The 19,015-nt window shown below is 37.5% G+C and overlaps 1 protein-coding gene across 1 annotated transcript in view; it reads left to right on the forward strand.

The window, feature by feature from the left end:
- Positions 1–19,015, forward strand: part of ush2a (Usher syndrome 2A (autosomal recessive, mild)) — a 344,744-nt gene that overhangs the window by 292,815 nt on the left and 32,914 nt on the right. Inside the window, exons 55-59 of the mRNA XM_051723371.1 lie at positions 4,926–5,033; positions 6,225–6,408; positions 9,364–9,521; positions 12,950–13,108; positions 14,186–14,348. Of these exons, the coding sequence (XP_051579331.1) occupies positions 4,926–5,033; positions 6,225–6,408; positions 9,364–9,521; positions 12,950–13,108; positions 14,186–14,348 (772 nt within the window). The remainder of the gene's footprint in view (positions 1–4,925; positions 5,034–6,224; positions 6,409–9,363; positions 9,522–12,949; positions 13,109–14,185; positions 14,349–19,015) is intronic.

Here is a 19,015-nt window from a genome sequence, read left to right on the forward strand (position 1 = left end):
GATGTCGGTGTAAATAAAATGACATGTTTGATGTACTGTAACACCAGGACATGACACCGTTGTTTGGCAAATTTGACAAGCTGTACCACTACAGTAAAATCTACTTGCCGTTTGCCATCGATCTTCTCGCCTATGTACTGTAAGTGTGTTGCTCAGTTTTCCTGTGAGCACTCAGCGCCGCCTCTCGCGGGAGGAGACTGTTCCGCAGCTCTCAATGTTGCGCTGAATGTTTTTAATTATACTATAATGTGTTTGTTTATGTATCGTATGATGCATATGGTATAGTATAGTGACCGTTGTATCGTACGGTACAATATTTTTTACACCCCTAGTTGTAATGGCTCTAGGGTTCATTGAAACTGCTGCAAAACGTACAACAAACCACATAACAATCAATTTGTAAAACTTTTGGTATAGTAACATAACATAGTTCTATGAGACCAGGTCGATATTAAGACACAAAAACCAAACCCGGTACATTATACTCAAGTTGTGTACATTTATGTTTGTTTGTTTTTTGCACCATTGTTGTACCATTTGAATTATATAAAGTTATTTTAGACTGCTCTGACCTAGAACAGTCAGCGTAGCTTAAACACCTCATAGCCAGAGTCTTACTGAAAGCAAACCATGTTTAAACAGCAGGTTTCCCGTGTACATGTCTGCTGCTGTTCTTTGTGAGGAATCCCCTGCCACGTAGATCTCCGTAGTCCTCTCTGAACATGAGGCAGAGAAACAGCTCAGACCTCCCTCCCTGTCTTCAGCAGCCCTCTGCCACAAGCTGTCTGTCTGTGTACTCCAGAGGGAGAGCTGGGAAGCACCACATCTTTGTAAATAAGCTTGAAATCAGTTGGGAATTCCAAATGGCTGGAGCTCCTCAGCAACTGTCGACCAAAGATATTTCAGCAAGCAGCAGCCATAAGGGGCTTTCAGAGTTCTTTTTGTTCCACTGAAGGCCTCAAAGTTGGCAGCGACAGCACACACCAAACCAATAAGGTAGTCGTGGATCCTGGAGTTAGCGGGGAGGGGATCTGATGCAGATTTGTCTGGCTGGCAGTGTGGTGTGTTTAAGACTTGGCTGGGGGTGATGGCAGGCGTAGGTGGACTCGCTGGCTGGGTTGTGCCGTAGTGCCATTCAATCGCTGGCAAGGGACTGCAAAATGCCTTTGCTGTGGGTTTCCTTTGTGGAGAGGCTCTAAAGCCGCGATGAGACTTTCATGTCCCTCTGCGCAGAGCCAGTAAATCCTCCTAGTGTTTTGTGCCATGAAGCTGGGCTGAGACTGCTGCTGTGAAGATCCTCTGTGCTCCTTAAAACCTCCAAACTTCCTGCCCTCCCTCACCTGACATGATTGCACACGCACAAGACCGCTCATGCCTCTTGTGTTCTTTCTCTGTGACTACAAAGCCACTTTAAACACCATATTAGAGTTTCATTTGATTATAGCCTTAGCTTTTTTTATTTAGTACCTGCAAAACAATTGATATTACAGGACAATAAGCTTGGTAACATATTGTATGTGAGTTTACACATCATACCATACAATCAAAGAAACACTGGAAATAGTTGTGTGTGATGTATGGATTTAAAGTGATCATGTTCAAACATTGCTTTGCTCCCTATTGTAACCATATGAGCTTTGTGCATTTACACACACACTGTGAGAGCCGCCCCTTTCATATGACATGCACTCCCAGCGACAAAGACAGTTTCTGTCCCTTTTGTTATTGTAACAAATGGAGACCAAATGAATGAAAGGCATCAATAATTAAAGCATTATTAGTTTTAACTGTTCTTTAACACATTGGAAAAAATGCATTGAGGAAAAGTAAAAAAGAGAAGGGAAGATTTAAAGCTTTTTTATACTTTTATTTTTATTATTATTAAAAAATACCTGAAAATAAAGGATGTTGGGAATATTTTGTTTCCCCTAACCTCATTGTTCTTAAATAGGCTTATAGACTAGAACTCAAAAACCCTTTTATTTTAATAGTACAAAAAAAGGTGTTTTTTCTGTTTTTTGTGTGATACATAAATAATAAATAAATTACAGTAGAAATGCCAACACACAATGGTGCTTTTTGTTTAAGTGTAGTTACTAAAGGATTTGTCCAAAAAATTAATATATTCCTGTGAGATAAAACTCAATATTATGTACAGTAGTCAAGATGCACTTGCTTATTGCAAATTAGCTTTTGTTAAATTAAGTATAAAATCCCCATAGAATCTAAAATATGTACAGTTTTTCATTAACCCATGTGAATTATTGCTCTCAATTATATAAATTACTTTGCAAGCCATGCGTTTAATTGGACATTTGTAAATGAATGATTAATTTACTAATATACTGTTCTATGTATTTTTGTATGTGCATTTCCCACCAGAGCTCAAATCCTCTTAAATGTTTTTATGAAGTGTAATGCTCTGCACATTATTATAAACTAAGTAAAAATATCAAGTACTGTGTATTTCTAATTGATCGTAAAATATTTAAATTTACATTGAAGCAATATTTTCTGGTACTATAGCATGAATCTAATGTAAGCGAATGCGGTCATTGGTTAGGTTTAAACAAGCTCTACCGTCTTACTGAGTTTCCTTACCTGGCTTATCTGACTCCTGTGTATAGCTGCTTTATCAGAGTTCAGAGAGGCCTGCCCGTGTCCTGATAGAAGAGAGGAGAAGAAACTCTGCCTCCTAAATTATGTGTGAGCGGGAGGAAACTGATCCTATAAAAGGCATCAGGGGTAGTCTCCTGGCTTGGCCGACAATTTAGAGCCAACAGATCGCTTCATAATCCTCTCCAGACAGAAAAAAAAAAAAAAAAAAAAAAAACACATTAAGTAATTGTAGACAGGAAGTGGGCTCTTAATTATTTAGAGGTTTTATCAATGTGGCAGGTAAAGTGAGTAAGCATTACAGACCTTTTCTCATTAGGCCGCTATATTCAGGGATCGCACCTACATATCAGCCATCATCTTCTCATATTCTCTAATGCAAACAGTAAATGGCAGCTTGTCAATAAAAGACCTTTTTATATCATTTATTACCTCACACTTCCTCAACTTGCTGTACGGAGCAATTTGGATGACAGTTACAGCATTGTTTCACTTTGTGTTAGCCGTGTGCTACAAATGGGACAGTGTGCTTCGAAGGGTTAGAGCTGAAATTATTGATTTTTTTATTTTATTTTTTACTCCTCTGTTTATTTATTTATTTGCCATTTTGATTAAAGGTGTATATGACTTTAACAAGCTAAGAGTGCCCCCTTCAGTTTGTATGAGAATTCAAATAAAGGAATTAAGTATTTTTTATTCTGTGATAATATAATATTTGTGATTAAATAATAATTATAATTATAATAATAATTGTGATTAAACTCTATATACTTTACTGAAGTCCATAAAAATACAGCACTAACCCTGTAGACTTTTTTTTAAACAATTTTTAAATTAAATAATATCTTATTATATCTTTTAATTCCCACATAAAAAAAAAAATACAAAAAAATCTCATTTGGAATCTTCATGCTTTTACTAATCTAAAATGAACCTCCCAAAGGTTAATTCTAACGAATGATTCAAAGTATTTTTTTATTTTTTATTTCAATAATGTAATCTTGCTATTAGTTTAGTGGATTGATCTCTAAATTAGGTTGGATTTACGCCATCCAAATTACTCAGCCCTCCTCCGCACTTAATGCTATAATAACTTAGCCCTCAACACTATAATAACCTACCCCTTCTAGAATACGCACCTGGACATGTTTTACATGGCGATGTGTGAAGTGAAGCTTTAAAGACAGTATTCAGCGGTTGTCCCCTGTGTTTAGTATGCTCAACAGAATTCTTTACTTAACCCAAACACAGCTCAACGTTCTGAAAACATTGATCTGTGTTTGGGTTAAATAAGAGAGGCTGGTAGGCATACTAAACAGGAGCTCGGGTGCATGCGCTTCTCCAGATGTGGAGGCAGTGCTGGCAGTGTGCGCTCCTGTGCTCGACGGACACAGGCATGGCTTTATGAGGTGTACAGAGTTCAGGATTAGAGTGAGATTTAAAGTGCTGCAGGATTAGAATCAGATTTAGAGTTCTGACTGCTGAAGTTGCATTTTTATTTTATTTTTTATATGTTGTGTAAGACCAAATATTACTTGATTTATTACAAAATAATGTTTAGTTAGTTTTTGTTATTTACTATTTTGTTGACATTAAATAATGTGACTTTTTATTTCTGTTATGAACATTTATATTAACAGACTCTTAGATGGACTTAATATCTGTATACATGTCAGCAATGTGTTTATTTTGTGTTGTTTTTGGTCTAAGAAAGATGCCTATGTGTTTCTTTGGTACTGTTTCCTCTGTCCAAAATGTCTCTGTTTACATTATACTATCTTACAATTTTGAACAAATGCCAAAACACAACATTATTTCAGTTTCCTGTTTTAAATGACCTTTATTTATTTTAAGTAAGCCAACAAACACCAGGCAAGCCTATGACATAAACCTTATGTTTTTTAAACGTCTTTTGGAATTTTGGGGGGTTATTTATTCTAAAATATTTTTCTCACTTACAATTTTTCAACACTTCTAAAATAGTGGTTTGTATCTGTGCCTGTTTTAATTGTTTCAGTATGTTTTACATTGTGTCTGTTATTTCTAAAATAACTGTGTTGTTATTTAGATCAAAGGGTATAATGTGTACATTTATAATTCACAAGAGTTCCAAAATAATGTACAGGGAGGTGCATCAATAGAAATGTTATACATTAAGATCTGCTTTAATAAATATTTTGGAAATACTACTACAAAATTCCTTTAAAAATGCCAATTCCAACAAGCATTAGTGAATACGTAAGTAAGGTGGTGTACAGTACATATAATGTAAATGTTAAAGGTAGTATGTCTCTCTGCTTTTTGTGTAGGACTGCAGCCTCATACCAACTACTGCTTCGTTCTGGTTGCCTGCACTGCAGCCGGCTGCAGAGCAAGTCAGCCATCTATGGGCCGCACGCTGGAAGATGCACCAGCAGGTTAATGCACATGCATGTACACCCACCGACACTCTCTGTAACACACATCCTCTCCAGAATTCCACCAGATGTGAATTTTGATTTTCAACACGTAATCAGATTTCTTTTGTCTTTGTCTTTTTTTATATGACAGCCAGTTCACACCAAGCCTTTTACACATGCTAGGAAATGTTTCAAGGGTTTAGTAACCCTCATTCTATGTAGTTCTGCTTATATGTTTACATACTGTGTGTCTTGCGGAATCTGCAAAATATTTTTTTTTTTTTTTTTTTTTTTTACATAAAAGGATCATAAAAATAGCATTTTGTTTTATTTAGTACCCTGATGAAGCTATGTGACATACAGTAACATAAATGTACACATATTCCACAAGACAAAAAAAAATTCTGGTTCATAAAGTTACATATTGATTCTTAATATCATGTGTTGCTTCTTCACGACTGTTTGTAGCCTTTGGTGATAATTGTGTATAATTGAGTCCCTGGTTGACCTGCCCACTATTTTTGACAAAAAGTCCAGAACTGCAAGTTCTTTGGTTTTCCAGCATGTTGTACATACAGTATTCGAGTTCTCTCTAACAGTGGCACAATGATGTTGATTTCCAGCTTTGCCACTCAGGACAATAAAGGGATGCATACACAACTATCACAAAAGGCTACAAGCATCCAATGATGCAAAAGTTATTTTTTTTTTCAGTTATTATTTTGTCAAGAGGAATATATTACAGGAATAGTTCACTTAAATATAAAAATGAATTTACTCATTTGTTGTTCCAAAACTGTAATACTTTCATCCCTATTGTGGAACTCAAAGTGACATGTTTGGCAGAATGTTAGTCTCAAAAAAGAGTTTCATTTGTCATTTGGGCTTGCAATGACATGAGGGGGAGTAGATGACGTGAGTGTGTACATTTTCATTGTTGAGAGAAGTAACCCTGTGTAAATAGCTGTTATGCAGTACTTAATAATTTTTTTTTTAAACATTGTTTTTGATATCTTATTATTATTTTTTACAGTTCTAAACATCTTACAGATTCTGCAAGGGGCATGTTAACTTATGAGTAAATGGATATGTACTGTAAACGTATGAGCACAACTGTGTATATAACATTTAACACAAAGAATATACTTCAACCTGGCAATCTATCAAGCACATGTCTTCTCATGCTCCCCTTGTCTCTTCTCTCTCAAGACGTGTGGGCAGTGCCCAGGCATATACAGGTCAACTCCACTGCAGTTGAGCTATTCTGGAGCCCGCCTCTCAAACCCAATGGCCTGCTTTCTCAGTATCGTCTGCTGCGTGACGGAGTGGTCATCTTAACCAGTGACGGAGGAAAGATGAGCTACACAGACTCTGGCCTTCAGCCCAACACCAGGTTCTATCTATCAGCCATCTTTAACGAGCTGTTAGCACTTGATTATCGATGACATCTAATCCTATGTGTGTCTAAAAGAATCCTGGGACTCTACAATAACAGAGCTCTTCAGTAACAGAGCTGCTCTGATACCAAATCATTAAAAGTTTTTAAGAGGAGCGAGCTGGAGGCTAGCTAATGAGCAGCAGCACTGGCTCAGAGAGTCGCATTGATCGAGCTCCCTTTGTGACTCTGGATAGGACAGCAACTGAGAACTTTTCTGCTGTTGATGGAGAGGGAGAGGAGGCTCTTATCTGATAAGGAGCCAGATAAATAGCATAAATAATGCTTGCCATTTAACCTTTAGATAAGTGGCCTGTTTCACTGAGAAAAATAGCGTAAATTTGCAAAATGTTAATAATGTTTTATGTCTGTTATTTTAAATATATTATTGTAATATATATAATATATTATTATGTGTAAAAAAAGACTTAATTTTACTTTAAGTTAAATAACAAAATTAATATATTTAATTAATAATAATAAATATATGATGTAATAAATTTAATTAATATATTAATTTATCAAATAGATAATAATACTACTAATAATACAAATTAAATAATTAAATGTTTAAATAAAATAATATGTTTAATATTATTAATAATAATTAAATGTTTAAATAAATAAATATTTATAAAAATAAAACAAACAAAAATAATAACTAAAATTATTTTTGTATGAATTACAAAGACATATTAGTCAGTATTTAACACATTTTTATTTCAAATAATGCAAAACATTTTAAAGAATGCATTAAATTTAAGTAAATATGAAAATGTAAATTTTATTTTTGCATATTTTATAGGAATTCATCTGTAATGTTAGTGTCATATTCATAAATATATCCAGTCTTAGCATCTGTGAAATCATTGTTGGTTGGCTGTAAGCTAAAAATGCACACAGGGAAGCTGTGTGTGCAAAATAATTGGCTAGTTTGCGCAATATGTTGTGTAAATATTTGCAGTGGTTCAGTCTCATAAGTTGCTTAAGATAGAGGATAAATCTGTTTGTTTCATTATTTTACAATCAGTGATTTGTAGATTGCTGAATGTGTTCTCTCTCATATGTGTGTGTGACTGTATATATATATATATGAGAGAGAGAGAGAGAGCGAGAGTTTCGCTTTTTTCAATATGCAAATCAAAATCACACTGAGTTGTACCATCAAAACCATCTGTGTCTTCTGATTGGACAGTTTGGCAGGTCATTTGGTCACCTGATCTCCCTCTCATTGTCTCTCCACTGGTTTACATAATTTGCCGTAATTCCAGATGACCTGCCAAAAGGAATTCCCCTCTCCAGTGCTCTTCCCTTTCCCTTTCTTCTTCCAATTTAGCTTTGCAAGAAGTGTTACAAAGGAAGATGAGCGGTTCATTATCCAGAGTGGCTATAGGCTGATGTGGAAAAGGGGCTTGGTGGGGGAGGGGGGTGGGGGGGTTTTTGCCTTCACTCCTGCTCATCGATTATTTATGACAATGTTGATTAGCTGTCACTTACCTCACCATCGTAGAAAGTCTCTCTGACAAGTGAAATATTAACCTTTCTCCCTGTGGGGAAACAAGTTAGCCACTCGCCACCTCCTTTGATGCACCACATTGTGTTTATTTGCATTAAAGTATGTAACACACACAAACATATAGTACAGGCAGAGGCACCCTATGTGTGTTTATTCACAGCTGTTGTCTTGCAAGACTTGTGTATGTTAAATATGTTCTCTGATAAATATCCTCCCCTAATGCTTTTATTAAACATGATGAGGACAATATATAATAACTGATGTGACTATTTTAAAGGGATAGTGCTGGAACAATAGTTAATGTGGAGGTATTAATGGCTGGCAATGGAGTTTATAGCAAATTAAAAGCCTTTAATGTTGAACATGACCCACATACATTGCTAATGCAGACCTTTGCACTGACACCCATCTCTGTTTAAAAAGCAAATCTATCTTGTGAAGTCATGTATGTCTTAAAAGAGCCTTCGGAAGAGGGTTTTTATAACCCGCATCAAGCATTAATACATACACTCACACCCTCACACACACTTCCCTTTCAATTCATATGCATGTCCGTTTAGAGCATCTGTCATGCCTTTCACAGATCACAGTGGAGGGGCTGATCAGCATTGCATTAACAGTGTCATCTGTTAAATGGTATCACAGCATATCGATCCAGTAGGGACTTTTCCAATGAATCAAGTTTAATGTTAAAGTAAAATTAAAAGAAGGCTTAGTCATCTAAGCATTTGCTTTTTTCTGATAATCTCTCTGTTTATTTTAGAAGCTATATTTATCATAGAGGCTATATTTATAATAATGCACAAAATTACTGCATTCAGTATGGACGGACAAATTGCTTGTCGCTGGAATGTTATTGCATTGCGAAAAATTTATATGGTAACAGTATATGCACAAACCAGAAATTCAGAGATCTACCATAACTTACAGTAGATCTACCTAAGCTATTAGCTACTCTGTAAATCAGAAAGTTGCTATAAAGGGTTGTTAGTTGTAAAATGTGTAATAAAATGCATATATATAAAAAAATGCATTATAAATCATCATACTGAACTCACAATAAGATAAAAAAATTTGGCCAGCATTTGTGGTTTTAGTAAATTTCACATTTACACTAATATTTATACTATATGTCAGCTCATGGAGATTCGAGGAAAATACACACATCCTCAAACAAAACTGTGTTTGATGTGAAAGACACAGCTTAATGGCAGAATCAATGCCCCCACCTCTCTCGCGGATGATGAATAATTAAACGCAGTGTCGACTCCCACCTGAAATGGAGAATTTTTGAAACAGAGGCAAATTTAACTTGTGTGACAGGAGACTTTTAAGCTAATAGTATAATTTTGTTTAGCAGTTTACTTATTTATCTCCTATTCATCTTGGCTTCACAGATACTTGTACAAGTTGGAGGCCTCCACCAGCAGCGGGAGCGGCCTCAGTGACGGATATGTCATTAAGACCCCTCTCTCCTCCCCAGAAAGGATTCCTCCTCCGTATAATGTCAGCCTCCACGGCCCTCGCTCCATCTTTGTTGCCTGGTCACCCCCAGGTAATGTTTACAACCTAATGCACTATGTAGGCTCTCTATTTAGCACTCACGCAAGACTGATTTATCCCTGCTAAGGCTTGAGAGAGTGAAGGCACATGGCAGGTATTTACGAGTAGCGCTGTGTGTAATTTACCAGCAGCCCAACATGGTCATGGTTTACATGCATCAGTGCATGCTGGACGTAGATGAGTCCCACCAATCAATTAACATTCAAACCTAAGTGACAGATTTTCCTGCCTCTAGTGTGATTTAAGGGAGTTGTTTGAGATGTGCTCGCCCTTCACCTGCACGTGTTCTCCTATCACTGTCCAATCTTATCCCATTCATTCTCTCTTCCTTCACTGTTGCTGTGGGATTGAGGTGAAGTTCAGGTTGGTATATGTTGGTAAGTGCTGGTTTGGTGCTGATAAAGCTGGTGGATGAGCAATGCCTAGTTGGGGAAGCTGGTTGACTAAAGAAACCTTGCTTATTAAGATCATGTAAAATCCTTTTGGAGACGCAAGCTTCACCATCTTACGCTGGTGACCAGCAATGCTAGTCCACTTGTCCATATCACCCTGTAGCTCAAGACTGGTTGCCTACTGAAGCTAAGCAGGGCAGAGCCTGGTCATTAACTGGATGGGAGACCTTGTGGGAAAACTAAGGTTGCTGCTGGAAGAGGTATTAGGGAGTCCAGCAGGGGGTGCTCACCCTGCAGACTGTGTAGGTCCTAATGCCCCAGCATAGTGATGGGGACACTATACTGTAAAAAAGGCACCTTTGGATGAGATGTTAAACTGAGGTCTTGACTCTCTGTGGTCATTAAAAATCCCAGGACACTTCTTGAAAAGAGTAGGGGTGTAACCATGGTGTCCTGGCCAAATTCCCCCCATTGGTCATTATCAGTCATGGCTTGCTAATAATCCCCATCCATTAATTGGCTCTATAACTCTACTCTCTTCACCACCAATAGCTAGTGTGTGGTGAGCATACTGGATCACTATGGCTGCTGTTGCATCATCCAGGTGGATGCTGCACACTGGTGGTGGTTGAGGAGAGTCCCCTGTGACTTCACTGAGTAAAGTGCTTTAAGTGTATTGTCAGAAAAGCGCTATATAAATGTAACATTCATTCATAGTCTCTTTAGCAGTGCAGTCATTCATTTATATTTATATTTATTTTGTGTAATTTTGCATCCTCTGCGGGACTGTACCTTTTGTCATTCACTATCTTCTTAAAGTCCCAAATGTTCCATCCAGATTCAGGACTTTTGATCAAATTCACAGACACCTGGGACAAATTTTTTGTAGGTGGGCCCTCCCATAGCTCCTTGTTACAGGGCCTGGTTGGTCCCTCCTTGACAACAGCAGACAACAGACAAGACTGTAGATAGATCTAATCTTACAAACAATCTAATAAAAGCATAAACAACAGCAGTAGTGTGATTTACCTGCAAACCTGTATTTAATGTAGTCTGAGTATTGTTTTATTTTACATTGCATAATTTTGTTCACATCTTGGGGATGAGGGCATGTCACACAACCTGTCTGTGTTAGCATCTGCCTAATTTGGCTTCTGCCAAGTGACAGATGAATTACTGTAGCGTTTGATCACAGCCTTTGTTGACGACACATAAACAGCAAGATAAAGGAAGCATTTTCTCATTCTCATCCCTTTTAAAAGTTGAAAAGCCTGTTTATTTTCCTATATAATTATGCAAGAGTATATAGTTGCATTTTATTATTTGCTTTATTGTAGAAAAGGGAATAGATGCGCGCACACTGATACTGAAGCTCTTAGCTTTATTAGAAAAAGCAACGCTTCTCTCTAGTGGATTGCTTAGGTTCTGGTTGTGGCTGCAGAATAGTCATGAGCTTGTTGTCATTGCTGTGGTCCTGAATGATCCTCTTCTTTCATCATTTCTATTGCAGACTGCAGCCCACCAGCCTCCTCTGATCAATCAATCACTGTGGTTGCACTGTGAGACTGTAGCACTGGGCTCATCTGCACATCCCGCTGTGCATGTGGGCCGAGCATTCTCCCACATGGCGAGCAAATACAAACTCTCCCTCGCTCTTTTTTCTGGGACTGTGGTATGAGCTGACACTAGTTCATAGACTTCATCCCAGCCCCCCGTCTGCTCTTGTGCGCGCACACTCCGACTAGCCTGCCTTCCTGCTGTGCATGTGTGTGTATGTGGCCCGTAACATGTCAGATATGTGTGTTTGCATTCACCTGCTCATGTGTCCAAACCCTATCTTCTCAAATCTGTATGCACACATTTGTTTTCCTTCAAGAAGGTGCGGGTGGTGTGTTTAAGTGTGTGTGCATATTCACACACTCAAGAGTGATTTTATAGGCCACATTCTAGCAGTCCTGATTGTCTGCCTCAGATGGTCCATCTTTTGCTATTATTGCCCCATTATGGCTCTCTCCTGTGAGAGGATCCCCTTAAACAACCTCAATTACACCATAAGAGCCCTTAAACAGCCCTGATACCCACAGAAAACATTTACATAGGTCGGATCTTTTATTGACTTTACGTTCCGAGAGAGGCGAGAAAAAATCTATGGCTTCAAACTAAAATATCTCACGCTTGGTTAAGTCTGAATGCAGAAATGGGCCCGGTTTTAAGCCGCACCTGTGCTTGATGAATCAGATCTGATGGCATGTTCCTTTTCTTTTCCTTTGTGTTATTATTTCTTATTAGAGTCTCATTCAAGTTGAAAGTGCAAAAACTCCAAAGTCAGTGATTAGTTGTAAATAATAGAACTTAGGGACCTGTGCGATTGAACTTCTCGGGCAGGGAGCTCTGATCAAAGCACTGTCTAATTCCAGCGGGTTTTTGTGTCTCAGGCAAAAGACTACATCTGCTCGGGGAGACGGCAATGAAGGAAGTTGAATAATTTAACTTTTTCATTTGTAAAGATAATCAGCCCTTTCTGAATACATCTCGGGTCTCATAAATGTTGAATAACCTATCAGCCTCCAGTTGCCGTAAATTATGAAAGGCGCTAGTGATGGGAATAATAACAAAGCATGGATGCCAAGTTAGTTCAAATGCATTACGGAAGACGTGAGTGTGTGTCTGTGTGTTTCGGACAGCTGTAGGATGGAGGAATCAGGGAAGTTCCTGCATGCATAGAAGGATGTAAAATCAAGGGCAAAGTTTCCCAGCGTGTCAGATCCACTTTTTGTCAGTGCCTACACTTAGAGTTACAAGTTAATACAGCTGCTAGTTGTGTGTTTGCTTTCACATGGATTGTCACTAATCATTTCTGTTGGTCATGGGACAAAAGTCAAGATGAACATCAATTCAGTGATTTGTGAGTGTTTGTTATGCATACAAAATACATTTATGTCATGTTAGTACACTTAAACATGTAATGAATATCTTTTTGATGGCCTTTGATATCACAGTGTGACTTTTTGTGGCTGGTTCCTTGCAGGTGTGTATAATTCAAGTGCACCTTTGGAATATAACATCCTGCTGAATGCAGGCACTGAGCGGCCCCTCATCCGTCCGGCTGGACCAGAACACTTCCTGCTACTGCAAGGACTGGACCCTTACACCAACTATCACATTCAAGTGCAAGCATGCCAACCAGGTATTCATGTGCCCACTCAAACAAAAAAGTCAAGAAACAGTAAGATAATAGATGTACAGGAAAATAAAGAAATTGCCAAATGTAAGGGAGGCATTAGAAGCTTATTTATTTGTTGAGGAGTATTTTAGGAAATACATTTCTTTTCAGCATAGTTGATGGGGTATTAAACCAGACTACATACACTACAGTTCATATACTTACTGTAAATATTGTCATCCAAACAAAGAAATATGTTTGAAAAGTTTTTATCAAAAAGAAATGTTTGATAAAAAAAAAAAAAAACACTTATCAGTTTATTCACTCTTTCCTTTATTTTTTATATATGTTGTATATTGTTGTGGTTTTTGCATTTAAATCAGTTAGCAAACTGCTTTTACAAGTTAAAGGGATAGTTCACCCAAAAATGAAAATTATCTCGTAATTTACTTACCCTCACGTCATTACAGATGTCTATGACTTACTTCTGCAAAATACAAACAACGATTTTTAGAACATCTCAGCTCTGTATGTCCACACAATGCATAGTGAATGGTGACCAGACCTTTGAAGCTCCAAAAAACACATAAAGGCAGCATAAAAGAAGTCCATAAGACTCCAGTGGTTAAATCAATATCTTCAGAAGCTATATGATTGATGTGGGTGAGAAACAGATCAATATTTAAGACCTTTTTTAACCATAAATCTCCACTTTCACTTTCATAATGTGAAAGAATGTGAAAGTAGAGATTTAGAGTAAAAAAAAAAAAAAGACTTAAATATTGACCTGTTTCTTCTGGGATGGCATGAGGGTGAGTAAATGATGAGAGATTTTTCATTTTTAGGCAAACTATCCCTTTAATGTTTGTGTGTCTCTGTATGTACAAAATTCTCTCCAAAAAATAAGCCATGTCTAGAAAAAAACGCCCTTTGGGGACAAACAGTGCTGACCTCAATTGGAAAATTACGTTTTTTTAAATTCTTAAAATGCAAAGTTTTCTTTTAGGGTTAGTCTATAATATTTATAATTAGCTTTATATAATAAAACACTTGACAACATGTCCCCATTATAGCCAAGTAAACATTTGTGTATGTGTGCAGATGGTTGTGGTGTAGGACAGGGGGTGTCTGTTCGGACCCCTGAAGCTACTCCGTTAGCACAAGACCCACCAGTACTCACTGCTACAGGTGTGGTCATTGTCGAAATTCGCTGGAATCCACCACACAAACCCAACGGCCTCATAACTGGCTACTTCATATACAGGTACAATACAATCACTCTCATATAACCATCAAAAACATGCTGGCCTATCCACACTACAGTATGCTTCTGACTAAACAATGTGAACACTCAACTCTCTGCTGATAATGTAGACTGAGGACTCTTGTCAGCTAGCCTGTGGTAATGTGTTTTTTCTCTTTGTTAGAACAGGGGTTTCTAGACTTTTTTGTCAGCTGAATCCATATGGCCTGAATTATTTACTTGAGGCATCCTCAGAAATTTCAAACGCTCCAACCCTTCAATAAATATAATAATTAATATATTTACTATTTATTGACTCATTTTTGTATAGATCAGAGTAAAATGATGTTTTTAAACATTTTATTTAAATTTAGCATTGCCATTTTTGTCTCATGAACCCCCTGGAGTTTCATTATTCATTATATTAGGTTTGGTTTTTAACCCCCCCACAGCTGGAAGAACACATTGGGGATTGCTAACTCATCACTGTTAACCGTGTTTTTTTAAGATTGTGGATGTGGATATTTATTCTGGAGAAGCAGTTTACAGTCCATTTCAGCATGAACTCTCGCCTCTTACAGGACTTCTCTTGTGCAGATCACAGGAATAAAAGTGCAGTGGTGATTAATACAAATTTACTCATTTCGCACGACAAAATGAACTTGTGAATCACACAGATTCTTCATTGAAAATTTACTAGAAATTAAAAATGATTAACATAAGTCATAATCAAGGCATTTTAAATGTGGGTAAATTTGGTAATGTTTGCCCTCAATGTTACTTTTTGGCATTTGTCAGTAGATGAATAATGTTGGTTGCTCAGAATTAGGGCCTCTATCTACTGGAAAAAAAAATTTCATCCTTTATGTTATAACATTTATTTAATCCATTTAACTTGTCAGTTGTTTCTTTTCGAGTTGCAACTCCATTTCCATCATCAGTAATTACATTTAAAGTGGTTAAAATAAATATAACAATACAAGTTGCAAATATGGCACCACTTTTTTGTTACTGAAATTTAAGGCAGCGAAAAAAACAGAAATCTTTCATTTTAGTGGGTTAAAAAGTTCTACAGTGTGGGATAGATATTTTGGCTCTGTTAAAGTACATGTGCTCTAATCTTAACCAGCATACCTCTATCAACCTCCACTGCAAATGCACGTCAGTGCAAAGATGCTGTCAGGGAAATGTCAGCGGAGTGCTTGCATTGACTTGCATGTATGTGTGTCCATGTCAGGGCATGTTTGAAAGGTAGGCCGGAAACATAGTCATACACAAACAATAATTGTGCCGTGACCTTGAAGTGAACAGGCCAATTACTGCTGGTTACACTTGTCAACATTTCCTCTCTATTTCCTGTGCTTCTGACAGCAGGAAAAGGCAGAATAGAGTGCAGAGTGCTTATGTGGATATCAGCTGTATATCAGTGACTTTGGTAACTGAGAGAGAGAGAGAGAGAGAGAGAGAGAGAGAGAGAGAGAAAGAGAGAGAGACTGATCGGCAGATCTAAATGGAAGATGACATTGCCCTGCTGACTTTGATTATTCCAGGCACACTCAGAGCTGTTTGAGAGCAATATGAAACAGAATGCCATGATGCTTGCACCCCGCACAGAGGGAATAAAGCTCAGACTGACATGGCACAATCACATCAGAATGCTCTGCTCCACTGTAACCATTGAATTCTTCAAGAAGAACGGGGAGCAGTGCGCTTTGGAGTAGCTAACTCTACCATTACCCTGCTACCATTGGCCATCATTGGCCCTTTGGTCAGAAACAACACTGTCAACCATGTTCAAACTTTATTGTCTTATATTGTGAATGGCAATTTAAACCATTCATGTTTGGAGTTGAAGGATTTCAGGCAATGATCAGATTAAACCATAAATTGAGATGTCTTTCCAATATTCTCAGTCTAGTCTAAGGATGGCAGCGAAAAAAGTGTTTACCACATCTCCTCTTCTTGCTAGCAACAGGGTAAGATTTTAGTCAAGGGCACTGCGGCTTGTTGACCAATGTCATTCATATGCAAGGTCAGATCAGTCTAAGCCCGCATAAATCTTAAGAAAATATAATTAGCATAGTCTCAGATCCGGCGGACGCATGACTGGATTTCATCTTAGCTCTGATTTGGGAGCGGATAAACTCTGGCAAATACATTTACACATTCAGGGAAAAGAGAATTCACTGGTGGCTTAAAGGACTCTGTGTATTATTGTTATCTGCTCATCTTAATACCAAGGATCAGCACCGCACTAAATGTAATCGTTTTAATGTGCTATTGTGTATGTATTCAGCTCATCAAAGGTTATCTGAGATTTTGCAGTGAGTGTACCCTCCTTGGGGATGTTTGTCCTCCATGTGCTTAACTTACACTACACGTGGGAATGAGGAATTACCTGGGATAGTCCTTGGCTGGTGTACAGAATTACTATAAATCAGTCTGAAATAATACATTCCTGTTCATAGTACATGCATGTCTATTCAGAAATTTTTGGTGAGAGTGCTTGTACTTAGAGATGTTTTTTTATTACTAAATACATAATTAGACAGGTTGCTTTAAGAAATAGTTTACCTGACATTGAAAAGGATTTTATAGTTTACTCACCTTTATGTTGTTCCAAACCTGTATGACTTTATTCTGCAGAACACAAAAGAAGGAATTTTAAAGGATGTCCAGTTCACTGATTTCAGTGCAAAGGCATTTGATAGCAACTTACTTTTAAGCTTAAAAGTATGATTAACAGTGTGTCTTCTGAAGGTATACAGTAGAATTTGGTGAGAAACAACCCGAAATTGAGGTTGTTATGGTTATTCTTTTTGCTTTCCCAAGGTTTAAGAGTGAACAAGCTTCTCTCATGCACTATTTATTTCAGGTTCGTTCTTACCAAATTCGTATGCCTTCAGAAGACTTGGAATATGATGCACGAGTCACATGGACTACTTTGACACTTTATATTTTAAACTTTAAAGTGTGTCACTATCAACTGCCATTGTATGGAAATTAGCGAATGGGACATCCTTTAAAATACCTTCTTTTGTGTTCTGCAGAAGAAAGAAAGCCATACGGGTTTGAAACGACACGAGGGTGAGTAAATAATGACAGAATTTAAATTTGTTTGTGAACTATTCCTTTAATTCAACATAAAAATTCACACAAAAAGAGATGTTAGGCAGAATCACAGCCTCACTCACCATTCACTTTCATTGTATGAGGTTAAAATGGCTCACATTTTGCTTGAGATCTCATTTTGTGTTCCACAGAAGCAAAAAAGTCATACGGGTTTGGAACAATATGAGGGGAGAAAATAATTATAGAATTTTCATTTTGGGGTGAACTATCCCTTTAAAGATTTTATTATTTATTTATTTTATTTTATTTTTGTCAAGATGTTTGAGCATTGAGTATTTAGAATCCCAGACTTATGAAAAAAAAATTATTACCTTGATTACTTCCTGACTTTTTAAACAGAAGCTCTTGTATTCCAGATGCAGTGTCAGTATGTACGTGGAACAGACTGCTGTTCCCAGCTGTGTGCTGTAGTTTAGCACCATGGTGAGAGACGCTTCCTCTCCCCTGCCAGTCACTGTTTGGCTTTATTTTAATGCGGTGGGTGAGATTAGGCCGTTGCGGTGCGAGTTGGGCCGGCAGGGGCCACATTAGAGCACTGAATGTCATTTTCTCCAGCAGCATGGAAGCCAGGCCTCTAATGTGGAGGAATTAACAAAGCTTGAGCAAAGCTCAGCACTCTGCTCCTGCCCATCACCACCTCTGTGTGCTCTTCTGCCTCTCTGCATCCTTCCTCAGCCAACCCCAATGGATTTGTTTGTTCTTGTTTGGGCCCACTTTTTAACTGGAACTGAATGTTCTTTTGATTTGTTGGTTGTTTGTCATAAAATTTCTCTGTGCTGCGATACGTTTGAACATCTTTACAGTTCCATTTTGTGGACAGGTATTTTAAGGTTTGCAAAGTTTGTAATTTTTTATGTTAAAATACTTCTTAAAATACCTCTTATCCCAGTTTAATGTGCAAAGACAACTAAACAGCTGTGCAAAGGCAAAATACAGTAACTACACATTTTGTTAAATGTTCGATTCATGTGTCTTTGGGTCTCTTAGACCAGGAGTTTTCAAACTGTTGTCTGGGAACCCCCAGTCTGGGAACCCCCAAAGGGGTGCTAGGGGGTCTGCAAAAAATTCCAAAGAATAAAAGTGTAAAAAATGTTGACACAGTTTGACAATATATACAATAATGTTTATTAATAATTTGTTACTTTTTCCAAACAAAGCATTCAACAGTATAGAGAAAAATGCACTAAAATAGCACCAATTAAAGTAACATTAAACATTTCCCAAAGTTTAAGTGGAAGGTGACTAATTGAAAGAACTAACCCACATACAGCATGATTACACTGGAAGTCAGCATGTTGTTTCAGAGAGTTCCTGTACCCTAGAATCGGCCACATTATGACGACTCAAAGGCAAGAGTGTGTCCATGACATTTTTGCATCGTCTCCAGCATGTTTACCTCACCTATGGCACATTTTTCCCCTTTAACATTACATTTTTACTCCACTGATGGTTAGGTTTAGGTTTGAGGTTTGAGTTGGGGGTACAGTTTATAAAATATGTATTCCTCTTTACTGTATAACAGCCTGTACAGCTAAAACAACTCGCTTCAGAACTCA

This window comes from Myxocyprinus asiaticus, chromosome 17, assembly GCF_019703515.2.
Source record: "Myxocyprinus asiaticus isolate MX2 ecotype Aquarium Trade chromosome 17, UBuf_Myxa_2, whole genome shotgun sequence".
In the NCBI taxonomy this organism is placed as follows: Eukaryota; Metazoa; Chordata; class Actinopteri; order Cypriniformes; family Catostomidae; genus Myxocyprinus; species Myxocyprinus asiaticus.